Source organism: Triticum aestivum, chromosome 1B (genome assembly GCF_018294505.1).
Source record: "Triticum aestivum cultivar Chinese Spring chromosome 1B, IWGSC CS RefSeq v2.1, whole genome shotgun sequence".
Taxonomy (NCBI): Eukaryota; Viridiplantae; Streptophyta; class Magnoliopsida; order Poales; family Poaceae; genus Triticum; species Triticum aestivum.
The window spans coordinates 65,910,866-65,925,750 of NC_057795.1; the positions used below are offsets into that span (position 1 = coordinate 65,910,866).

A 14,885-nucleotide genomic window follows, 5' to 3' on the forward strand; every position below is an offset into this window, starting at 1 on the left:
CCCATAGGAAAGACGTTAATTTCCTGAAGTTAAGCTTACCATAGTAGTCCTCTTCTCCTGAAACCCATAGTCTGGTTCTTGACTGGACCGCAGTTTCTCGTACTGTTCAGCGAAAAGCTCCATTGAGCAATCCCGTGGAATGCCATGTTGTTTCAGAAAGTGTTTCGCGCTCTCGCTCTTTTGTGTGCTGGTCAGTGTAGCACAGAATGTGTCGCTGAAGTATGCCTTAACCCACTTGTGCCGCACCTCATAGATCTCCTTCAGAAATGGATGATTCTCCAATCCATGCTCCTCTAGCAGCATCTCCCATGCTCTCTCAAACTCATCAGCCGTCAGCGTGTCGTTCAGAATTTTGTGGAGCCCCACTCGGAAGCTACTTGTTTTGGTGTAATGGAAACCAAGGTAGTCCTTTGCCCTGCGAAGGACATTCCACTTGAACCATCTGTGTGTGGTGGATGGCAGTGCCTCCAATACGGCTTCCTCAATTGCCTCGCAGCGATCTACAGGATTTTACACAAAACAATTTAGATTGGCAGTGCTGCAGAAATATACTATTGGTAGGGAAAAGTGTGTACGGAAGCAATCTTACCGGTCAGTATAGTTTTGGGGTGTTCCCTACCCATTAATTGGAAGAACTGACTGAGCACCCATTTGTAGCTCTCCGTTTTCTCGTTTATCATCAGCACCCCACCAAGCAATATGGTCTCAAAGTTGTTGTTGACTCCAACAAAAAGGCCGAACGGCGTCCCATACTTGTCCGATCTGTAGGTGGTGTCGAAGATAATCACATCCCCAAAGTATTGGTACTGAAGGCTCTGGCCACTGGTCCAGAGTAGTGGCCTTACTCTCCAGTTACTATCAAGCTGCAAACCAGTATAACCAAATGTTGGATCCTTTGCTTTGATCCTAGCAAAGGTTTCCTCTGTCTTCTGGATATCATCAGACAGCGGGTTCTTTGCATCATTATCATCAATGTGTGGCACATTGTTTTCCCTTAGTTGACGAATCAAGCCCCTTGTGTTCTTGTCAATACTACTATGAGACTGCCAAGATGACCTCTGCGCACACATCTTAGAACATGGATGGTTATGCCCAACTTGATGCTCACACACACGCCATCCGCCGTCTCTGGATCTCAGCAAAAGAATTGACGCTTTGCATTCACACCGACGAAATGAATCGCTGTCCTTGGATGGTTTACCCTGTAGAATATAACATTTTCTGAGCATTAGTACTGGGTTGAGACCAACAACACAAAAATCAGAAATACTACCTTAACTACAAGGGGAGGATGAATGTCATACCTCACACGCGCAAACAAATTGCTGTATGCATTTAATTCCATGAGAATCCATACTACTCGCTCCATACCTAACTCCGAAACCAGATTCCCAAGAATAAATGTTGTAGAATTCATAAGCCTCGTCAAGTGAAACAAAGAAACTCCCAACAGTAGGATTGACCACGGCCTCAGTTTCCCTCTGCGCAAACCCTGCAATCGCCTTCTCCAGTGCACCAACACGATACACAGAAGCAGATCCATGTTCATCTCCGAGTCGCGCCCTACATAATTTGTTATCAGCAACTAGTTGCATACACAGAAATTGGTGGTAAGTTGCTGAATGGGATTACAGTTTCCTTAATTTGCACCAGCCGGCACACAGCAGAACATCATTTAAATGTAACATCCAAAAAGTATTGAAGCATCCATGTGTTTCCCGTATCTGAATATCAATACAGCAATGTCGGGACTGCAACTAGCAAATGCAGAACCGTTGTACAGCAAAACAACCAGGCTCTACATGTTTTTGCCTATCTAAACATAGAAGGTTCACAAAGTCGTAGACATCAAATGAGTGTAAATGAGAAAACTGAGATATGTACTTCCAGTTCAACAATCCTACAGTTTGGGTTCTTAATTTGCACCAGCCAGCACATGAAGAAACAAATCGAATGTATCTACGACTGGGCTGTGAATATCAATCAACAGGAGTAGAGTACTGAGTACATGCTCTGGACTGGTATTGTAATATCTCTGCAGATTGATCGATGCAGTTAGAGCCACAGTAAGCAGAACTGTTCATAATGATTTACCACAAACTTGGAACAGGCAAGCAGAGAGCTAACTGATTTTTTTAAGGAAAAGGTAGCGATCTCTACCTTATATTCAAAAAACGGCCTTGAAGGCCCACAACAGTACAAGCAAAGGCCCAGACCGCAGTCGAGCCAAAAGAACCAAGAAAGGAAAAATAAGGGAGGAGGAAAACTGCAAGTCGAAACCAGAAGATGAAGGAAGAAAGAAAAGGAAAAATGGGGAACGCTTGTAGATAGTCTAACTGGAAGCCGAAACACATTACGCTCAGGTTCCCAGGGATGCTTTATCTGAATCTTTATCAGCTCGGCATCTCCAAAGCAGGTCGGAAAGCAATATTCTGTTAATGAAAATCCGTTCATTTCTGCTATGCCAGATATTAACTGTGCAAGCCGAGGACAATCGGCCATTGATGGTGTTTGATGAGATGCTCGGCTTCATGCGCGAATAGAATCAAAGAGGGAGCCCGTCCGGCAATGTGCTGCAGGTTTAAATGGTGCCAGATAAGTTGCCCAGCTTTGCAAGGCAGCCAGATGTGCTCAATCAATTCTATGGCTGGGCAAATGCCACAACAAGGGTCCTGAGTCCAACAATATTTTTGGTGACATTGTCCTTGGTATTGAGGCGACCTCTGAATGGCAGCCATAAAAAGACCTTGTGCTTGGAACGATTGGTAGCCAAACAAACCAAGCAGCTGAAGAAATCACACCTCTGAATGTTAACAATTTGTAGAAATACTTGACATTTGCAGCGTTGCTAAATATTCGGGCTGATCTTGAGTCTCCATCCATGCTAGGGCTAGTACCATTAGGAAGCAGCAGCAACAGCTGATCCAATTCGATTGCCGCAGTGGTGGGCAACACTGGTTTAAGTTTCAGATCCCATGTGTTATCTGTATGTTGGGACTGAACAGAGCAATATTGTTCAGAGGCAAAGGTGAGTAGTACAGGGAAGCAATCCATCAAGCGCTGCTCACTGCACCAAGTATCAAACCAGAAAGAAATGTTCCATCCTGACTGAATTTGTTATGGGCGCACATCACAGGCTGCTAACTACTCGTAATAACCTAAAACCCTAACCCCCAAATCCTAGTGGATTAACTAATCAAGGAGTCCCAGCAGCACCAGCGATTATTACTAATGCATGATTAATTAATCCGCAAGCACTGTTCCACGGAATTCGGTCGCAATCATCCAGATCCAGCCAATCCCCGGGCCCCTCGACGGAGACACACCCAAAAGAAAACTGAACAGCAGACAGCACCTAGCGCGACGATGTTACGAGTACCTAGGAGAAGGGGCGGCGGCGCCTGCGCCTTCTCCTTCTCCTCCTTCATCCTGATCCTGTACCAACGAAGCGAACGGAACGGACAGCCCGCGTTTAGTTACTTCGCCGGCCGGACCGGAGCGGCGAAGTTGTACAAGAAAGTGGCAGGAGGATGGGTAGACACCGGCTGACCTCCGCTGCTAGTTCCCCGGCGGCGCGAACTCCGCGGCCGTCTCTTCCGCCCGCGGCGGTTCGGATAAATATTTCTTTTTCGAGTGAATTACACTTATTTTACGACGTAGACTGTCACTTATCATTTCGCCTTGCCTTAGATTTTTTTAAACCTTTATAAATTATTATTTCACTTAATCCTAAAAAAAAATCCACTTTGACCAAAAACGTGCAATACACAATATTTTAGAAATGATGTTTTTTTTCACTTTGACCAAAAACTCTGATTTTTTTCAAAACTGATGTACCTTTTTCAATTTTTTGTGAACATTTTTTTAAAATTGATGAACTTTTTTTCAAAAACGATGGACTTTTTTCAAAAATGATGGACTTTTTTCAAAAATGATGAACTTTTAAAAAAATCGAGGAATTTTCTCATTTTCTGACCCTTTTTTCAAAATCGATGAGAACTTTTTTCTCCAAATGGATGAACCTTCTTTATAATTTTTGTAAATCTCTTTTTTCACAACCTTTTTTTCCAACAGTATTAAAAACGGGCGGCTTTTTTCTACCAGGCCAACGGCACAAAAAATGAGAAAAATAGCCTGTGGCCAAGCAACCGAACCGAGTGGGCGTGTAGCTGAAACTGAGCAGGAGGAGCGAAGCGCGTTGCTAGGCCGCGGCACACTCGGGCGCGCGTGAGCGCCAGTTTATTCCAGGGTGCAGAAGGCGGCTTATAGGAGCTCCCCGACTTCAGGTTCTTATCTGAGTAAACTCTCCTTGGTAAAATGCTGACTAATAGCATGTTCGTTGCAATACGAACATATATATACAAGTGGTTTAATAACACCAATCATGTTCGACATACATCTTACACCATCATATTCTAGATTTGTATATAAATGTTTGATTTGATTTCTACATAAATATTTTTATATATCCTGAGTAGGGATTTGTAAGGAATGTTTTGATTTAGTTGAGGTTTTGGTAACATCTGATTTGTTCTGGATATGGGTAGGGGCAAGGAAAGTTTTAACATAGCTAAGGTTTTGATAAGATTTTATTTATTTAATCCAATTAATGCGAAGAAATGGTTTTAGAAGGTGGGATCACGGACGATTGTAATACTCCCTCCGTTCCAAATTAGTCGTCGTGGCTTGTACTTGTTTTGTCCTGGCCTTTTCCAGCGCATACCTCGGGTCAACCCTGGGGATTCGTCGATACAGAAAGTCAATAGACAAGCACGGCAAGCCACCTTCTGTTAGATGTACATGCGAGCGCTACCATCCAACGAGTCGAGCAATGTTGCCAAGTGTGAGCACATCGCATTCAACGGGTCAATTTAAGTAGCTCATGCGATGCGGTGTGTATGATATATACATCTAGAGGCAGGCGTGCACGCTAGCTTGTGCTCGTGCATCCCCGGCCGGGCTGGCGGCATCTCGCGCGCAGTCTCGCTCTCACCGGCACGACTTGCGGACATCGGCGCGACAACGCGTCCATGCATGCTTGAAGAATGAGGTGCTCTCTGCTCGTTGCTCAACTGATTCTTACTCAATGGATTAGAGTGCGAGGACGACGCATAAACATCCGCACACTACGTACGTACCACACATGTTTAGGGGGTTGACAGTCCCTTAACATGGAGTGGGTGCACATTTTCTGACACCATCCCTTTCGGCGTGTGGGCATCGTGTTTTCTTTGAATAGTTTCAGAACTGTATTTGCAACGGGCCAACGAGAAAGGCACATGTTTTATCAACCACAGTAACTTTTTAAGTACACTCAAGTCTTAAAGACACCATATAATAATACTCCCTCCGTCCGAAAATACTTGTCATCAAAATGGACAAAAAAAGATGTATGTAGAACTAAATACATCTAGATACACCCCCTTTTATTCATTTTGATGACAAGTATTTCTGGACGGAGGGAGTACTCAAATCATGACTCGTGAATGGCGTCCATTGTTTCCTTGCATTTTTTCGCCATAGTCATAATTCTATCTATTCCCTCCGTTCCTAAATATTTGTCTTTCTAGAGATTTTAAAAAGTGACTACATACGGAGCAAAATGAATGAGTCTACACTCTAAAATATGTCTATATACATCCGTATGTGATAACCATTTAAAATCTTTAAAAAGACAAATATTTAGGAACGGAGGGAGTATATAACACGTATGTAACTTTGGCCGCTAAGGGTGTAACATTTTTTGCAAGAACATTTTAATTAATTAATATATGGGTTTCTTTTCCAGAAAAAAGTACGATACAAGGTCCAATGGATGAAGAAGGCGAGACCAACAGGCCTTGAAAAGTCGTCGCCATCATCTTCCAAATTCTTCAAAAATAAAATAATACATCCACTCAAATTGATGACTCACTACTCAGGCACCTTATCGGGAGCACTTGATTATAAGGAATTCTTGCGAGAGAAATCAGCCCTGGACTAACCGCAGCACCGATCTCCTGCTCACCTCACCAACCACAAAAACCAACGTGTCCTAATCCAACACAAAGGTGTGTTTCCTCGCTGAACAGTTCAAGAAAGACAATTTAAAGCATAGGATCTCATCCTCATCTTGTGACTAGTTTACCACATAGTTCAAATCGAAAGCAAAAAGAGTTGGTCCTTTTTCACAATCGTTCCTCTCCAAGCCCTAGGAAAGGCGATTTCCGAGTGTACAATGCCGCCACCTCTCCTCAGCTGGTAGGTTTCCCCTCCCCACCCCACCCCTTCTCCTGCGTGGGCTTGCCGGTGTGGGTGTGCGGGGAGACAATGATCTGCCAGATGAAGTTGTAGGTTTCACTTAATTTGGCGCTCTTAGGTAGGTTTCCATTGTCCGTCGCTCAGGGCCTTCCAACAGTGGTGACGGTGGCACTCAATGAAGTCTTCTCCAGTAGCTCTTTGTCGATGGTGGCGGTGCCGATCCAACGAATAAGGTTTCGCCGAGTTACCCCATCTCGATGGTTCGGCTGTGTGACATCGATGGCTCAAGGGTGTATTTTTCCTGTCGGTCGTTATGCTCGATGAGGAATGGCCTGTATGGTTTATTGGTACGCGTGGCGCGCCATCAATCCATTTCGCAACATGAAGTTGGTCTATATTGTTTTCTATAAACTTGATCAAATTTTATGAAGTTTGACTTCAGTCAACACTAATATGCAGAGTAAATAAAAACAGAGGGAGTACATATAGAGGCAAGCGTGCACGCTAGCTTGTGCTCGTGCATCCCCGGCCGGCCGGCCGGCATCTCGCGCGCAGTCTCGCTCTCACCGGCACGACTTGCGGACATCGGCGCGACAACGCGTCCATGCATGCTTGAAGAATGAGGTGCTCTCTGCTCGTTACTCAACTGATTCTTACTCAATGAATCAGAGGATTATTACCCTAAAAAGAAGAATCAGAGGATTATTCCGTCAACATAAACATCCGCACCCATAAACATCCGCACACTACGTACGTACCACACATGTTTAGGGAGTTGACAGTTCCTTAACATAGCGTGGGCGCACATTTTCCTATAGTACCATCCCTTTCGGCGTGTGCGCATGGTGTTTTCTTTGAATAGTTTCAGAACTGTATTTTCAACAGGGCAATGAGAAAGGCACATGTTTTATCAACTGGAGTAACTTTTTAACTACACTCAAGTCTCAAAGACACCGACCATATAGTAATGCTCAAATCATGACTCGCGAATGGCGTCCATTGTTTCCTTGCATTTTCCCGCCATAGTCATACTTCTATCTATATAATACGTATGTAACTTTGGCCATTAAGGCCACGCTTGGCTTGGGGGTATTTTTATACACTTGTATTTATTTTACATGTGTATAATACCGGCCACACTTGATTTTGAGCTGGAAAAAAAACGACCTATGAAGGTCTGTATACTTTACAGGGGTATTGCGCCATGAAATGCCAATTCAATCAAGGCCTAAGGGTGTAACGTCTTTTGTGAGAACATTTTAATTAATTAATATATGGGTTTATTTTCCAAAAAAAAGTATGATACAAGGTCTAGTGGATGAAGAAGGCGAGACCAACGAGCCTTAAAAAGTCGTCACCATCATTTTCCAAATTCTTCGAAAAAAGATATATCCACTCAAATTTATGACTCACTACTCAGTCAGCTTATCGGGGGCACTTGATTACAAGGAATTCTTGTGAGAGAAATCAGCCCCTGGCCTAACCGTAGCATCGATCTCCTACTCACCTCACCAACCACAAAAAACAACCTGTCCTAATCCAACACAAAGGTATGTTTCCCATTGAACAGTTTAAGAAAGACAATTTAAAGCATAGTATCTCATCTGGTGACTAGCTTACCACATCGTTCAAACTGAAAGTAGAAAGAGCTGGTCCTTTTCCTCCAAGCCCTAGGAGAGGCGATCTACGAGTGTACAATGCTGCCACCTCTCCTCAGTTGGTAGGTTCCCCCTCGCCACCCACACCTTCTCCTCCGTGGGCTTGCTGTTGTGGGTGTGCGGGTAGACATGGATCTGTCAGATGAAGTTGTAAGTTTCACCTAATTTGCCGCTCTTAGGTAGGTTTTCATTGTCCGTCGCTTCGGACCTCCCAGTAGTGGTGACGGTGGCACTCAATGAAGTCTTCTCCAGTAGCTCATTGTCGATGGTGGCAGTGGCGATCCAACGAATAAGGTTTCGTAGTCATCCCATCTTAACGGTTCGCCTGTGTGACATCGATGGCTCAAGGGTGTATTCTTTTGGTCGGTTGTTATGCTCGATGAGTAATGGCATGCATGGTTTATTGGGACGCGCGGCGCGCAATAGATCCATTTCACAACATGAAGATGGTTGACTCCCAAGGACTTCAATGTAACTTTTTTTATTTCCCCGAGGGTGTTTGTACAAAAAATAGACAAATGTGAAGGGCAAAAAAAATCCCCAAATACCCAACGTGATATTACCAGTATGACACAGGTTAAGGGATTTGACGGTTCATTAACATAGGTTGAGCACATAATGGAGGCTTTCAAATAAGACATTTGAATGCATTTTGATGAGTTTTTTAAATTTTTGTTAAGTTTTAATTTTTGAAATTTAGTATGAGCGGTCGACAAAATCGTAAAAGAATACTAGTACATATAGGAGAATCATAAACATACTGCTTTGCTTGTTTTGTTTGTATTCTTTGTAAGCTGGCCCTTTAATTTAGCACCGAGTCTAGTCTTTTCTAAGAAAACAATTAACAAACAAGACATAACTAACAACAGGAAAGAAAATGAAACGGAGAAAGTGGTACTAGGACAATTTCACGTGAGACACGTCCTTCCCATGTTCCCCGTTGCCACTGGCACTGCCACTGTTGCTGATATCGACTCCGTAGTGTGTGTATGGGGATTTCATCGTCGGAAATAGGGGATTTCTAGTAGTGTGTGTATGATATGATACATCGCCGGCCGGCCGGCCGGCATCTCGCCGCCTCGCTCTCACCGGCACGACTTGCGGACATCGGCGCGACAACGCGTCCATGCATGCTTGGAGAATGAGGTGCTCTCTGCTCGTTACTCGACTGATTCTTGCAAGTAAAATGTGTGGATTAGAGGATTATTCTGCCAAGTGTGAGAACGACTCGCCCAACTCGCATAAACATCCGCACACTACGTACACCACATGATAAGGGATTTGACAGTTCCGTAACATAACGTGGGCAGGCATTTTCCGACACAGTCCCTGCAAGTGAATGGATGGAACTTCATTCCAGAATATATGGTTGCGTGCTTGCAAGATTATTACATAAATTCAGCATGAGCATGGGGTTAGGGTACTGCATTTTCAACAGGCCAACTTTTATCAACTAGTAGTACGTAACTTTTTAAGTACACTCTAGTCATATAATAATACTCAAATAATGACTCATGAATGACGTTTGTCGTGGAAATATCACGTCAGATGTCCTCGTATAAGGACTTAGTCGTGGAGCCATCGCGACGGGTTAGCTTAAAGGGGTTAAACCGGACAAAGGACACGAGGGATTTTATACTAGTTCGGCCCCTTCGATGAAGGTAAAGGCCTACGTCTAGTTGTAATGGGATTATTGGGGACTCGCTAACCAGGGAGCTAAATAAGCTATGCCTGGCTATCGAGTTGTTGTTTCTTGTCCCTAAACCGCCGTCGGATTGTCCCCTTATATACACGGGTTGACACCCGGCCGGTTTACAGAGTCCCGAGGCCGACTCATACAAGTGTTCGGCTCGGTCTCTGTAACGCCCCAGATGTAACTTTCCATATTTGTATCCAACTCTTGCCGTCTCCGGCGCCAAGTTATATTTATTTCTCGGGTTTGGGTCTTTGTCTCCGTGTGTTGTTTTTCTTTTTCGTGCATCTCTTATCATGTCATCACGTGCATTGCATTTGCATACATGTTCATCTCATGCATTCGATCATTTTCCCCGTTGTCCGTTTTGCATTCCGGCGCTTCGTTCTCCTCCGGTGGTCATTTCTACCTTTCTTTCTTGTGTGGGGTTTAAACATTTCCGGATTGGACCGAGTCTTGCCAAGCGGCCTTGGTTTACTACCGGTAGACCGCCTGTCAAGTTTCGGGTCATTTGGACTTCGTTTGATACTCCAACGGTTAACCGAGGGACCGAAAAGGCCTCGTTTGTGTTGCAGCCCAACACCCCCCAAATTTGGCCCAAAACCCACCAAACTCTGCTCCATGTCCTAGAGCGTTCGATCACGATCGTGTGGGCGAAAACCGCACCTCATTTGGACTCTCCTAGCTCCCTCTATGCCTATATATACACCCCTCCGTTTTCGGATCTCTCCCTCTCCCCGAAACCCTAAAAAAAAAAAGATTTCCTTCCTCCGCCGCCGACGGACGTGTCCGGATCGGACCGGACACCGTCCGCCCCGCCGCCGCCAGCCAACCGCGAGCCGCCAAGTGGCGCCTCGGGTCCCCAGTTCACCGCCGACGCCCGGGGCCCGCCAGGCCCACGAAGGGCCCTCCCCGGCCCGCAGTCTCCCCGCCGCCTCCTCCTACGTCCGCCGCCGCCACCTCCGGCGCCGGTGGCCGCCGCCGCCGCGGGCCGCCGCGCCCCCGACCGGAGTTCGTCGCCGCGTCGCCGCGGGCCGCCGCGCCCGACCCCGCTCCGCCCCGCTGCCATCTCCGGTGGTCGCGGCTCCGCCACCGCCCGGCGCCGCCGTCCCGGCCACCGGACGCCGCCCCGCCGGCCGTCGTCCCCGCCTTCGCCGGCGTCGCCTCGGGAGGCGCGCCCCGACCCGGCTGCTACAGTGCCCGAACCCTAGATCTGAGATCTAAACCGAGGGTTGACTTTTTCCCTCTCCCTCTAATTTTTATGCATTCTTTGACTGCTTGTATCTCCGCAACCGAAACTCCGTTTTGGGCATATAATATATCAAAATCTTCGTCTCGACATGTACATCATTTCATTCCATTGCATCATTTGCATTTGAGGTCATCTTGATACCCAAAATGCTGTGAGAAGGAGGCTTCGTGAGTTAAATTGCAGATCCGTTAGTTCATCATGCACTTTTGTCATTTTTGCTATATTTAATTCGTGCATGATATGCCTGTGCCCCTTTGGGATGTTTTGTGAAGCATTTTGTCTTCTTTCCAGAGGTGCCACCCATGCATTTTTAGGATGTGTGTGTTGTCTTGTGCAAGCTTGCGAAGAGAGGTACCTGAGATTGCAGATTTCAGGGACTTAGTGATTTTCACTAAGTCTGGGATATTTTAGTTCATGATGCCATATGTCCAGCTTGTTTCCTAGTGATCCGTGCCTCTTTTGAGGATGATCAGTAAGGGAGTTTTGATATTTATGTCATGCTCTATCCATCCATGTCTTTGTTGGCATTTGTGGAGTGCTCTAGGTTGACTCAATCGAGCTCAACTTTTGCTTCGTTGTTAATCTGGGCAGATCGTCAACTTGTTTGCGATTTCGCCGATGCTACCGTTAGTGTTCCATGCATGCTATGCCTTCGTTCTTGCCATGTGTAGCTAGCACTTTGTGTCTTCTTGCTGGTTATATGCTTTACTTGCCATGACTTGCACCGTAGTGAGTGCATCGAGCTCGTTTACATGCCTTCGTGAGTTAGATTTCAGCATGTCTCAGTTTTCACTAAGTCTGAAAACTGATTGTGTTCGAGCGATGTTCGTGAGCTCGGTAGAGTATTTTGTGAACCCTTTTGGCCCCAGGTCACTTTGGGTGTTTTATTAAGCTTGTTGAGTAGGTCCATGCCATGTTCTTACTTGTCATGTTCAGGTTTCCTATCATGTTGTTTTGCTGCTCCGAAGAGAGCTTCGTGATCTGAAATTTCAGACTAGTGTTAATTTCACTAAGTCTGAGATCTGTTTTGCATTTGCGTTTTAGCCATGCTTGTTTGAACCTCTTAATGGATGAATTTGCCTGTGGCTCAGTGCTAGTGTTTTGTCGACCATCTTGTGTACTTCGCTGCCATGTATTTTGTTTTCATGTTTGGTGGCTGTAGCATGCTCATTTCGTTGCATTTAGATGCCTACTTGCTGTTAATCGCAGACCGGTGTCGTATCTTAAAACGCTTGCCATTTCCGAACCGTAGCTCCGATTCCTATGATCTTTATATCGTTTTCGAGCGATTTCATCCCCTCTATCCAGTGGCACACTTGGTTTTCCAAGTTGATGCCAGGTTCATGCTTTTCCTGTCATATCTTGCATTTTGCATCCCGCATTGCATCCCGCATAGCATATCGTCATTTCATCATATTGCTTGGTCTTGCCCGTGGTTGATTGTATCCTTGTTGCTTGTTTGTCTTGTTGGGTAGAGCCGGGAGACGAGTTCGCTACCGAGGAGCCCGTTGAGTTTGCTTGTGAGGATCCAGTCAACTCTGACAACTGTGCAGGCAAGATGATCATACCCTCGAAATCACTACTATCTTTGCTATGCTAGTTTGCTCGCTCTTTTGCTTTGCCAATGCTACGATGCCTACCTTTTGCTTGTCAGCCTCCCAATTGCCATGTTAAACCTCTAACCCACCATTGTCCTAGCAAACCGTTGATTGGCTATGTTACCGCTTTGCTCAGCCCTTCTTATAGCGTTGTTAGTTGCAGGTGAAGATTGGAGCTGTTCCTTGTTGGAACATTTATATTCTTGTTGGGATATCATTATATTGCTATGTTATCTTAATGCATCTATATACTTGGTAAAGGGTGGAAGGCTGGGCCTCTCGCCTAGTGTTTTGTTCCACTCTTGCCGCCCTAGTTTCCGTCATACCGGTGTTATGTTCCCGGATTGTGCGTCCCTTACGCGGTTGGGCTATAATGGGAACCCCTTGATAGTTCGCCCTGATTAAAGCTTTTCCAGCAATGCCCAACATTGGTCTTACCATTTGCCACCTAGCCCCTTTTCCCTTGGGTTTCCGGAGCCCGAGGGTCATCTTATTTTAGCCCCCCACGGGCCAGTGCTCCTCTGAGTGTTGGTCCGAACTAGAGCCCTGTGCAGCGCCACCTCGGGGAAACTCAAGGTTTGGTTTTAGTTGTACGGATTGCTCATCTGAGTGTGCCCTGAGAAAGAGATATGTGCAGCTCCTATCGGGATTTGTCGGCACATTCGGGCGGTGTTGCTGGACTTGTTTTAACCTGTCGAATCATCTTGTTGTACCGAGATACCGAGTCTGATCGGTGTGTCTTGGGTGGAGGTCTATTCCTTCGTTGACCGTGAGAGCTTGTTATGGGCTAAGTTGGGACCCCCTGCAGGGATTGATCTTTCGAAAGCCGTGCCCGCGGTTAAGGGCAGATGGGAATTTGTTAATGTCCGGTTGTAGATGACTTGAACTAAACTTAATTAAAATGAATCAACCGTGTGTGTTACCGTGATGGCCCCTTCTCGGCGGAGTCCGGGAGGTGGACACGGTGTTGGAGTTATGCTTGCGCAGGATGTTCCTTTAGCTTCTCGCTCGTGCTTCGCCTTCTCTTCTCGCTCTCCTTTTGCGTATAAGTTAGTCACCTCATATGCTAGTCGCTTGCTGCAGCTCCACATATATTTGCCTTATCCATTCCTATGAGCTTAAATAGTCTTGATCGCGTGGGTGTGAGATTGCTGAGTCCCTGTGGCTCACAGATACTACAACTCCAGATGCAGGTCCAGGTGTTTCCGCTCCAGTTGACGATTACGAGCTCAGGTGGGAGTTCGACGAGGACTCTCAGCGTTACTACGTGTCCTTTCCAGATGATCAGTAGTGGTGCCTAGTTGGGGTTATCGATTCAGGACCTTGTCGCATGTTGGGGGTCTTTTCTATTTTGGCGCCGTAGTCGGGCCATGAGTGCTTGTTTGATGGATGTTATTTATGTACTCTGATGTGACGTGGCGAGTGTAAGCCAACTATGTTATCTTCCCCTTTTATTATATTTATTACATGGGATGTTGTAATGATTGCCTGACTTGCGACATTGCTTTCAATGCGGTTATGCCTCTAAGCCGTGCCTCGACACGTGGGAGCTATAGCCGCATCGAGGGCGTTACAAGTTGGTAATCAGAGCCATCCCCGACCTTAGGAGCCCCATTGCTTGATCGTTTTTAGCAGCCGAGTTGTGTCTAGAAAAATGTTTTGAGTCCTTAGGAATTATATATCGGAGAGCTTAGGAATTCTTTTTACTTCCCAGTCTCCTCATCGCTCTGGTAAGGCATCCTGGCGTAGAGTTTTGACTCTTCTCTTCTAAAATTTCACAAAAATTTTTTTTTTAGGTTCACGCGAGTATCTTGGTTTTGTTCCGATGGTTTTGTGACGAGAACATTGTTCTTGGTGCCTCCTGTCTTTAGGGGTTGTGGCAGTGTCCCGGGGAGTTGAGCTCCGAGGTGTTGTCGTCACAATTTCATCATTGCAATTCTGGTATACTTGAGATATGTTCGCCGACATCGAAAATCTCTTTTATGCAGTTCGTTGGTGAGATAACCTCGACGCCACCCAGTACTGGGGCGGGAGTTCGGGAGTATCGCCATAACTTGTATAACGGATGTTTTTCGAAGGTTGAGGTAGATGGTTTCCGAAGTTTTCCTGGTTATGTGTTGAAGGATGGATACAGCTGGATGTAGGATTTGCTAGTTTGGGTGAGATATTGTGCTTCCCCTGTATCCCCAACACCTGATTGCATAACCGGAAAGGTTCGGGAGTATCATAGGTGGGAATTCTAGTAGCTCTAGTTCTTCTTCCACGGATATTGGTTTGAGATTGGGATTTCTTACCGATTATTCGTTCTTGATCCGTACCTTGTTGATTTATTGCTCTACCTTAATTCTTCGTGGCTTCGCAATTTATGGATGTGTGATCTTTTAGTCAAGTGGTCACACCATTCCGACCGTGAAGCTACCTGGGAACGCGAGGATCACCTCCGT

The 14,885-nt window shown here is 45.8% G+C and overlaps 1 protein-coding gene across 1 annotated transcript; it reads right to left on the reverse strand.

Moving 5' to 3' along the window:
• On the reverse strand, positions 1–3,428 carry LOC123077228 (protein FAR1-RELATED SEQUENCE 7). Its single transcript, XM_044499464.1, has 4 exons — positions 3,356–3,428; positions 1,305–1,585; positions 590–1,202; positions 1–500 (listed from the first exon to the last, which is right to left on the reverse strand). The coding sequence occupies exons 1-4, from the start codon at positions 3,426–3,428 to the stop codon at positions 16–18; spliced, it is 1,452 nt and encodes a 483-aa protein (XP_044355399.1). The 3' UTR covers positions 1–15.
• Positions 3,429–14,885: the final 11,457 nt, after the last annotated feature.

What these genes read in the sequence shown, in the direction of transcription:
- LOC123077228 (XM_044499464.1), bottom strand. Translation starts at nt 3,428, where the DNA reads ATGAAGGAGGAGAAGGAGAAGGCGCAGGCGCCGCCGCCCCTTCTCCTA. An exon ending in TCGTAACATCGTCGCGCTAG is followed by an intron (nt 1,586 to 3,355) that starts GTGCTGTCTGCT and finishes GTATGCAACTAG; the next exon opens with TTGCTGATAACAAATTATGT. An exon ending in CCCCAAAACTATACTGACCG is followed by an intron (nt 501 to 589) that starts GTAAGATTGCTT and finishes AAAATCCTGTAG; the next exon opens with ATCGCTGCGAGGCAATTGAG.